The sequence below is a fragment of the Elephas maximus genome, chromosome 9, assembly GCF_024166365.1.
Source record: "Elephas maximus indicus isolate mEleMax1 chromosome 9, mEleMax1 primary haplotype, whole genome shotgun sequence".
Lineage (NCBI taxonomy): Eukaryota > Metazoa > Chordata > Mammalia > Proboscidea > Elephantidae > Elephas > Elephas maximus.
Window position 1 is genome coordinate 72,741,017 of NC_064827.1, and position 11,163 is coordinate 72,752,179.

General features: G+C 39.9%; 1 protein-coding gene across 1 annotated transcript; it reads left to right on the forward strand.

Annotated features, from left to right (window-relative positions):
* Positions 1 to 48: 48 nt before the first annotated feature.
* On the forward strand, positions 49 to 984 carry LOC126082448 (olfactory receptor 1J4-like). Its single transcript, XM_049894967.1, has one exon. It carries the CDS (start codon positions 49 to 51, stop codon positions 982 to 984), a length of 936 nt encoding a protein of 311 aa, XP_049750924.1.
* The last annotated feature ends 10,179 nt before the right edge of the window (positions 985 to 11,163 follow it).

Sequence of the window (11,163 nt, forward strand, 5' to 3'; positions counted from 1 at the left end):
TCCTGAGATTCCTGACCCTTCTTCATCCTCGAGATATAGTAGAACAGTATGAGGCCTGAGAACCAGAGCAGTGTGTCTGAATTCCTCCTCCTGGGGCTCCCCATCCAACCAGAGCAGCAGGCCATGTTCTTTGCCCTGTTCCTGAGCATGTACCTCACCACAGTGCTGGGGAACCTGCTCATCATCCTGCTCATCAGGGTGGATCCTCGCCTCCACACCCCCATGTACTTCTTCCTCAGCCACTTGGCCCTCAGTGACATCTCTCTTTCATCTGTCACTGTCCCAAAGATGCTGATGAACTTGAAAACTCACCACCAATCAATCTCCTATGTTGGGTGCATTTCACAAATGTATTTCTTCATAGTCTTTAGTTGTGCTGACAACCTCCTTCTTGCAGTGATGGCATATGACAGGTATGTGGCCATTTGTCACCCTCTGCACTATACCACCATAGTGAGGGGTGAGCTTTGTATCTTCTTAGTAGTTGGGTGCTGGTTCTTTTCTTGTGTTCATGGTCTGTTGCACAGCCTCCTCATGGGCCATTTGTCCTTCTGTGCAGTAACTATCATCCCCCACTTCTCTTGTGATCTCACTGCTGTGCTCAAGTCCTCCTGCTCAGACACTTCTCTCAATGAGCTGGTTATCTTCACTGAGGGAGGACTGTTCTTCGTTGTGCCATTGAGTGGTATCTTGGGTTCATATATCTGCATGGCAGTCACCATCCTAAGGGTCCTCTCCATCAAGAGAATCTCCAAAGCCTTGTCTACCTGTGGCTCCCACCTCTTTGTGGTGTCTTTATACTATGGGACACTTGCAGGTGTTTACTTTTTCTCCTCATCAGGCCAGTCCAAAGATAAGGACACAATTGCTTCTGTGATGTACATGGTGGTCACCCCCATGCTGAACCCCTTCATATACAGCCTGAGGAATAAAGATATAAAATGTGCTTTTGATGGCTTTGCCAGGGCCAAGAACTTCTCTTGACATCATTAATCCAATTCTGTCACTCATAAAAAAACTCATAAGGTACCATCAAATATGTCTTCTTAACAGTTGTGACTTGGACAACTCTTATCTTGACCACCAATATCCTCCCAGTTCCACTTTATCTTTCCTTTTGTTTTGTTCACCTGATTTTTCTTCCCCCCTCACTTTCTCTCTCTGCATTCTGTGAGTTGAGGCTTCTGCAGTGAAATGTCAAGCCCTCCCACACCCCAGTGAAGTTCACTGTAAGCCTGCAAGTCTTTGAAGCACACTCCCCTGGGCTTTGAGAAATCTATCTCCCCCCACCCCCAGAACTCTCTGTATCTGATGCTAATATCAATACATACTCATCTGAATTTTCTTAATTTCACCAAACTTCATTTATTTCATGTGTGAGAAATTCAGAAGGAGATTAAGCAAAATGCCTTATCTATTGAAAGAGATGATAGTAGCTATCACAGCTAATTAAGAACTTAAATGTATATTTTATTTAATACTCAGAAAATCCTCTAATAACGGTGCAGGGCACCATGAGAAGATAAAGTAAAATGTTATAATGAAATGTGCAAAGACCTAGAGTTAGAAGACCAAAAGGCAAGAACACGCTAAGGATTTCTTAAGCTGGAAGGACTGAAGAGAAAATTCAAGCCTTGAGTTGCAATATAGAAAGATTCTTTGGGAAAAATATTAAATGATGATGGAAGCATCAAAAGAAAATGGAAGAAATGCACAGTCACTGTACAAAAAAGAATTGAATGGCATTCAACCATTTGAGGAAGTAGCATATGATCAAGAACTAATGGTACTGAAGGAAGAAGTCCAAGTTGCGCTGAAAGCATTGGGGAAAAACAAGGCTCCAGAAATTGATGGAATACCAATTGAGATGTTTCAACAAACTGATGCAGAGCTGGAAGTGCCCACTCATCTATGCCAAGAAATTTGGAAGGCAGCTATCTGGCCAAATGACTGGAAGAAATCCATATTTGTGCCCATTCCAAAGAAAGATGATTCAACAGAATATGGAAAGTATCAAACAATATCATTAATATCACACACAAGTAAAGTTTTGCTGAAGATCATTCAAAAGTGGTCACAGCAGTACATGGACAGGGAAATGCCAGAAAATCATGCCAGATTCCGAAAAGGAAGTGCAACAAGGGATATCATTGCTTATGTCAGATGGATACTGGCTGAAAGCAGAGAATACCAGAAAGATGTTTACCTGTGTTTTGTTGACTATGCAAAGGCATTTGACTCTGTGGATCACAACAAATTATGAATAACATTGTGAAAGAGGGGAATTCCAGAACACTTAATTGTGCTCATGTGAAATCTGTACATAGATCAAGAGGCAGTCATTCAAACAGAACAAGGGGATACTGTATGGTTTAAAATCAGTAAAGGTGTGCATAAGGGTTGTATCCTTTCACCATGCCTGTTCAACCTGTGTGCTGAGTAAATAATCTGAGAAGCTGGACTATATGAAGAAAAAGGAAGAATCAGTATTGGAGAAAGACTCATTAACAACCTGTGTTATGCAGATGACACAACCTTGCTTGCTGAAAGTAAAGAGGACTTGAAGTACTTACTGATGAAGATCAAAGACTATAGCCTTCAGTATGGATTACATCTCAACATAAAGAAAACAAAAATCCTCACAACTGGACCAACATCATGATAAACAGAGAAAAGATTGAAATTGTCAAAGATTTCATTTTACTTGGATCCACAATCAACACCCATGGAAACAGAGTAAAGAGATCAAACGATGCATTGCATTGGACAAATGGCTGCAAAAGACCTCTTTAACGTTTTGAAAAGCACAGATGTCATTTTGAGAACTATGGTGGGCCTGACCCAAGCTGTGGTGTTTTCAATTGCCTCATATGCATGGACAATGAATAAGGAAGAGTGAAGAAGAATTGATGCCTTTGAATCATGGTGTTGGTGAAGAAGTACAGCCAGAATGCTCCTTAGAAGCAAGGATGGCAAGACTTCGTCTCACATACTTTGGACATATTATCAGGAGGGACCAGTCCCTGGAGAAGGACATCATGCTTGGTAAAGTAGAGGGTCAGTGAAAAAGAGGAAGACCCTCAATGAGACAGACTGACACAGTGGCTGCAACAATGGACTTCAGCATAGCAACAATTGCGAGGATGGCGCAGGACCGGGCAGTATTTCCTTCTGTTGTACATATGGTGGCTGTGTATTGGAACCAACTCAACATCTCCTAACAACAACAACAACAACATCAGCAATATTTTCCCAATTTACAGAGAAGCAAACCAAAGCACAAGCAAATAAACGAGGTAGCTGCCGAATGACTTAACCCTAGGCTTCAACATCTGTGTGTTTAATGCCATTGACCTGATTTCTAACACCAGTTTGACTGTAAATATATAAATATGTATGATTTTTCCCTTATATGATTAATTCTATCTGTGTCCTGTTTGAGAAGTCTTTATTTACTCAAAGATCTTAAACATATACCCCTAATTTTTGTCTTAAAATTTTCTGGTTTTACCTTTATATTTATATCTAAAGTCCATCTCGGTTCATTTTTCATGAATGCTTTTAAGACAAGGATCCAGATTAATTTTCTTCCACATGGATATCCAACAGAGACACAATAATTTATTGACAATTGTATCCTTCTCCCATTGCATTGCAATATTGTCTTTGTCATAAATCAAATGACTGAATATTAGTTATCTTGAATATAAGTTATCTTGACTATTTTTTCCTGTTGTGTTTCCATGTGAATTTTAGACATTGCTTGACAGTTAAAAACAAATCAAACTACTGGTATTTTGTGATGGCTTTGAATATATAAAACAGCTTTAGATATTCAGTCTTTATTCTGTGAACATGCGGTATATTCTTCATTTATTTAGACCTCTCAGTATTTTATTTCAACATTTCACTATTTTTGTTCAACGTAACACTATGCAAGTTTCATGCTTGCATAGTGTTATAAATGGCATAATCATTTAAATGTTATATTTGTTTCCGATCTATAGAAATATAATGGACATTTATATGTGACCATAGTATCAAGTGACTACTATTTTCACCTATAATTTGTATATTGTTTTGGATATTTAGGTAAACCATAATGCTGTCTGTGAATAATAAAAACTGAATTTTTGATTTTGTCCCACTCAATAGTTGCGCTCTATTTCTTTTTCTTGACTTAATTTACTGACTTCTGATAAAACCTTTTTATAGCAAGTTTAAGGTACAATTTAGGTATAATAACCCCACTAGTTTCAGGGGTACTATTCAATGATTTTTAGAAAATTTACCAAGTTGAGCAACCGTCACCACAATCCAGTTTAAGATCATTTCCATAACTTCACTAAGATTTCTCTGACCATTTACAATTACCCCTGTTCCCGCCCCCAGCCCCAAGAAACAACTGATCTGTTTTCCGTCTCTTTAGATTTGCTTTTCTGGGAATTCTATATAAATGGAATCATACAATATGTGTTCTTTTGCACCTGACTGCTTTCACTTAGCATATTTTTGAGGTTCATCCATGTTGTAGCATGCATTAGCATTTCATTCCTTTTAATTGCCAAATAATATTCTATTATATGGGTATACCACATTTTGTTTACCCATTCACCAGTTGATGGTCATTTGTTTTGTTTCTACTTTTTGGCTCTTATCCTAATGCTGCTATGGACATTCATTTACCAGTTTTTGTGTGAACATATGTTTCCCATTTTCTTGGGTATGTATCTAGGAGTGAAACTGCTGGGCTGTATGGTAACTCTATATTTAACCTCTTGAGGAACTGCCAGCCTACTTTCCAAAGAAACTATAATTTTATCTTCCTACCCACAATTTATGAGTCTTCCAATTTATTTTGTCTTGTTTTTCTTTCAGATTATAGTCATCCTAGTGGATGTGAAGTGTTAACTCAATGTGGCTTTGATTTGCATTTCCCTAATGACTAGTGACGCAGTGGTTAAAAGCTTGGCTGCTAACCAAAAGGTCAGCTGTTTGAATCCACCTTGGAAACCCTATGGGGCAGTTCTACTCTGTCGCATGGGGTCACTGTGAGTCAAAAATTGACTGAATGGCACACAACAATGACTAGGGATGTTGATCATCATTTAGTGTGTCTGTTGGGCATTTGTATATGTTCTTTAGAGAAAAATCCTTTAAAATCCTTTGTTCATTTTTAAATTGGATTTTTCTTTTGCTCTTGAGTTGTAATTTTTTTTTGTACATATTCTGAATACCAGATCCTTATCAGAAATATGATTTGCAAATATTTTCACCTGTGGATTTAATTTTCACTTTCTTGAAACTAAATGCAATCTTTATGGAGCATGAATTATAGGTCTAAACCTCTGATGGGAGCTTGTGGAAAGAAGAAGTCAACTTTGTGACCACGGCCTTTGGTGTGTGCTTCAATTTTTTATAGTTGCATATTAAATAGCGACAAAATATCAAAGGCATGCAACAAAAAGTAATTATATAGGTTGCTTATCTGTGGGTCGACTGATACAGGCTAGGCTAGCTCTACTCCATATGTCTCTTTTCCTTCCTGACACCAGTTTACTGATCTGAGCATGCTCTTCTTATGGCAATGGTGGAAGCACAGCAGATGAGTTACTTTTTAAGCCTTTGATCACATCATACCTATTAATATTACATGGTGCATTACAAGTCACACGACTAAATCCAAAATCTGAAGATGATAAAATATACTCCACCTCTTTACATGAGTCCCTGGGTAGCATAAATGGTTAAGTGTTTAGCTACTAGCTAAGACTGGTGGTTTGAACTCATCCAGAGGCACCTTGGAAGAAAGGGCTGGCAATCTACTTTCAAAGGACCACCAAACCAAACCAAATAAAACCCGTTGCCGTCAAGTCAATTCCAGCTCATAACAACACGATAAGACAGGGTAGAACTGCCCCATAGGGTTTCCAAGCAGTGCCTGGTGGATTTGAACTGCTGACCATTTAGATAGCAGTTATAGTGCTTAACCACTAGGCCACCGGGGATTCCTCAAAAGGCCACAGCCATTGAAAACTCTATGGAGCACTGTTCTACTCCAAAACAAATGGGGTCTACATGAGTTGGAATCAACTCGATGGCAAATGGTTTATTTATTTATTTGGTTTTAGTAGAAACTACGAAGTAACATGGCAAATGATTGGGACCATTAATGCCATCTAGGACAAGTTGCTAACAACTTTTGGGGAAAGAGTAAATATGTTTTAAATAGTTGTGTGATGTGTTAAAGGAGCTTTTTAAATGAAGCAGCATGAGGAAACTTTTTGAAGGCAGAAAGCTGAGAACTGGAATTAGCAAAATAAGCATCATTTGAAGAGGTAAAAAGTAGCCAAGACATCCATTGCAGGCACAGACGAGGTTGCGAATTTGAAAACATGCTTAAGCAGGTTGTAGAATCACTCTATTGTTGGATGTGTCTGTGTTTTTTATGGGGAAAACCCCCCAAAAAACCCATTGCCATTGAGTCGATTCTGACTCAAAGCAACCCTATAGGACAGAGTAGAACTGCCCCATAGAGTTTCCAAGGAGCGCCTGGTGGATTTGAACCGTTGACCTCTTGGCTAGCAGCTGTAGTACTTAACCACTATGCCACCAGAGTTTCCTTTTATGCAGAAGGAACAGTCTTTCTGCTTCCTAAAGGATTAATTAATTAATCCTCATTCTAACGTCATTTTCTCACTGAGGCTTTCCCTGACCACCTTCCGGGAACTCCCTTTCCCCTTTCCTGCTGTATTTCTTTCTCTAGTGCACCTACAATCATATCTTGTAACATATTTTATATTTTATTTATTTGTTTTGTTTACTGTCTCTCTACTGAAATATAATTTCTGTCAACATTGGAAAATGTATCTGTTTTTTTCACTGTTATATTCCCGTCACCTATTACATAGTAAGTACCCATACATGTCTGTTGAATAGTCATTATTCAATATTTGTTGTTGTTGAGTACTTTTGACTCATTGCAACCCCACGCGACAGAGTAGAACTGCTCTGTAGGGTTTTCTTGGTTGTAATCTTTATTGAAGTAGATTGCCAGGCCTTTCTCCTGCAGAGCCACTGGGTGGGTTTGAACTGCCAGCATTTAGGTTAGCATCCAAGAGCTTAATTGTTGTGCCACCAAATATTCGATATTTACTGCATACCAATTAAAATCTATGTTGTGTGCTCAGGATGGCTCTGTTGGGCAATGGATAGCACATTGGACTTTTAAATTCTATGCTGTGTCCTGGATGTTGATCTTTGGGCATACAGTGATATATAGGAACATCCAAGAAGCAAATGCCAAGAAGGGATTAGATGTATAAGATATTTATTGGCAAAATACCTGTGTGAGAAAAAGGGGGAATGAGAAGAAGTAGGCAGGGAGAGCTTTCAGACTACAATGCAGACCTGACACCTGTGAACGGAGAAAGAGAAGGAGGTTTGGCTTGGAAAAGCCTCAGACCACAGTGAATTTCTCAGGAATTCTTGGCCAGGCTCGTAGGCAGTCTCCCAAGCAATAGATATTCATTAGAGGAATGTTACATTGGGAAGAAATGGCCCAGTGTTGCAATACTGCTGTCTTATTCATTGGCTGCGAGAAACCTGAAGCAAGTGTGGCTTAAGCATGAACACTGCAGTGGATCCACATTTGTGGCACCTGGGACTATCAGTCAACAATGTACCTTGCAGTAGATTCTCTTGAAGGGGACTCTGAGTGGTATACCCCCATCTCTGCCATGCATTTGTCTGCATTATTCTATTTAATCTTCACACTAGTCTAATGAGGCTGCTGATGTTGTTATTCTGATTGTACAGCTGTGGAAACTGAGGCTCTGGGAATTCACTTAAATTGCTTGTGAGCACAGTGCTACTAAGTGTCAGAGCTTAGACCCAATCCCTCTTGAATAAGGCAAGATTCTTGTTCTGCAGGGACTTCTAGGTTCACCGAGAGACCTTTAAAAATCAGTAAATGAGCAAGTGGCAGAACAGGTATTGGTCTCTGGGCAGCGTATATTTATGTCCTTGGGATCAATCCCTATGCTATACCATCTCTGGAACAAGCTCAGCCCCTTCCCTGCATGGCATCTCAAGGGAGTGGAGAGACCTGCAAGTTCTCAGGGAGCAGTGAAATTTGTGCTCTAATGGAGCTTGTGGTCTGTGGTGTGGGAGCCTGCAAGGGCTGTTTTCGCACCCCAGCCCATTTTCTGATGTATGCAGACATAACTCCAATGCTGTGTGTCCTTCAGAGGCCCAGGCTGTCCATGGCCACTACTGGTCCTAATGACCTGGCAGAGGGGAGCCCAACATGTCACTGACATTAGGGACACTTTCCCCTGTGATTCCTGTGGCTCAGCCCCTTTGGCCTCTGCACTGGATCCATCTCAAGAGGAAGGCAGGAAATTGGGCAATTAGCCCTGTTGGCTTCTTCTTTAACCAGAAGTTTCCCCCTGGGTCTTAGTCCTATCAGTAAAGGGGGATCTTCATGCATATTATTCTGGTTCTTGTAAACAGACAGGGAAGGTGCTAAAGATCCTTAGGCCACAGAGGCATAAAAACAAAGGTGAGGACCCTGGTAGCAGTTTGGACCACTAAGGATTGTAACAGATCACAGCAAGGTTGGGAACCACTACTTGGCTTAGATATTTGTGTCTAGAATGTATGTGAGCATGTGTATGTGTGTTTGTGTTGCTTCTATAACCACATAGCTTTTGCTAGTAACTGACTCACACACTGTTTTCTCCTTGGAAATGTATAGATTTGCCCTGTCTAATATAATAATCACCAGTCATATGTGGCCATATACATAAAAAATAGTTTAAAACTAAATAAAATAAAAAATTTGGTTGTTCAGTTACACTAGTCACGTTTCAAGTGCTCAGTAGTCACATAAGACTAGTGGTTGCTATATTGGACAGTGCAGATAGAACATTTCCATTATTGCAGAAAGTCTTATGGAACAGTGTATAGACCATACCCGTAACCATTGCTGTTGAGTTGATTCTGAGTCACGGCTACCCTAGGGGACAGCATAGAGCTGCCCCATAGTGTTTCCAAGGCTGTAAATCTTTATGGAAGTAGACTGCCAAATCTTTCTCCCGGGGAGCAGCTGGTGTGTTCGAACCACTGATCTTTCGGATAGCAGCCAAGCTCGTAACCACTACACCACCAGGGCTTCTTGTATAGACCATTTCTAGAGGGCTAGAAATTTTTTGCCAATGTGTGCATGTATTCTTGTGTGTTCTTGTATTGATGTGTGTGTGCTGCTTTTTAAGCATTACTTGTAACATGTATAAAGACTTCGTTTCTCTTTATGGTTGAGCAATATTCCATTGTAGGTATGCACCACATTTTGCTTATCCATTCATTTACTGATGGACACTGTTTCCACATTTGGGCTACTGCATGAATGAATCTTGAAAGCATCATGCTGAGAAAAATAAGTCAATCACAAAACGATAAATATTGTGTGATTGAACTTATATGAAATTTCTATAACAGACCAAAGTTTATTAGTGGCTACCAGGGGTGGGAGAGGATAGGAAAAGGGAAGTCATTACATAGGGGGCATTAAACTTCTATTAAGGTGATAGAAAAATTTGGCTGCCTAACATGATGAATGTAATTAACCACAGAATTGTACATGTAAAAACTGCCGAAAAGGCAAATGTTCAGTATATATGTATATACATATTTACCACAATTAAAAAATAAGTTAATTGTGTGTTATGTTTCTTCTGCATGTGCCTCTCAGTGTATGTATTGAAGTGTGTGTATGGTTTGTGAGTAGTCTGGGTGACTGGGCGTGGAGCTTGTGTTTTTTGAGTTGTGTGTGACAGAGTGTTTCATTTAACGATTGTATGTAAATTGATGTGAAATCCTTGCAAGCCTCTACACTTTTCAGCTAGGATGAGTAGAGGTCACAGAGGGCTAAAAGTCAGCACCTTGGGTTTGTTTGTTTCAGTGACACTGTGTGTGACTCTATGTGTGCGTTTTTGTGTATATCACGTTCACATTGAATGGGTGTAGAACATGGGGACCTGAATGTGTGACACAGCAATACATGTGTGCATTTCGCCTGGTGAAACAGACTGGAAGCCTAACTCTTCTCTCATCTCTGCTTCAGACAGAAACAGGCAGCTTGAAGCAGAGTCCTCTTTATACTAAGTCACTGGCAATTTATCCATGGGTTTTCAAGGCTCCTGAAGTTCTCTGGGTCTTCACTGACCGTCTACAATTCTCGTATTTCTACTTTTGAGAGCATGGTGTAGTCAATTTTGGAATCTAGTCAGAACAGTCTGAATTTTGATATAAATTCCCTGTCCTACAGCATCTGCAAGATTTCGATACTCTGGGCAGATCACTGAGCAAACTCTCACATCACTCACTCCTTATGCATGCTCAGAACTCAGCCATTTTGAAGCAATGGAGATGTATGTGGAGAGAGAGACAATGACAAATACGAAGAATGTTACCGGAAAATTTATTAAAATATAGGAAGGTCAAGGGCTGTGGATGTGTTAATTCATAGAGGGTATCGCAGTGGTTAAGAACTGTAGCTGCTAACCAAAAGGTTGGCAGTTTGAATTTACCAGCTGTTCCTTGGAAACCCCATGGGGCAGTCTTACCCTCTGTAGGGTTGCTATGAGTCGAAATCCACTCAGCCACAACAGGTTTGGTTTTTAGTTTATGGTATAGGTCTTCAAAACTTCCCTGAATGTGAGAGAGACTACAGAGGTACACAGATTTCGGGGAGCCACTTGATTTTGATTGATGTCCTCCTCATATACTTTTATCTTTAGTTCCTGAAGTACGATCTTGGTCACTCAACCTGCCAAAATAGTAAGAGTTAATGCTTTGAGCCTTACTTTGTGAAGGGCATGTTCTAAGCATTGTACATGCATTAGTTCATTTAATCATTTCAATAAGGCTGTGTGTGTGTGTTTCTCCCTCTCTCTCTCTCTGTGTATATGAGAGAAGGAGAGAGTAAGCATTTGGGATAATGTCGCATAACTAGTGAATTGTAAAGGCAAGAATCAGACATAAGCATAAAGCAGTCTGGTTGAAGAACCACATTCTAAATCAGAACTCTGTGAGGTTGTTCACCAGAACGCAAGCTTCCAAAAGAAGAGGAAACCTGTCTTATTTAGTACTCTGTCCTTA

What these genes read in the sequence shown, in the direction of transcription:
- LOC126082448 (XM_049894967.1), top strand. Translation starts at nt 49, where the DNA reads ATGAGGCCTGAGAACCAGAGCAGTGTGTCTGAATTCCTCCTCCTGGGG.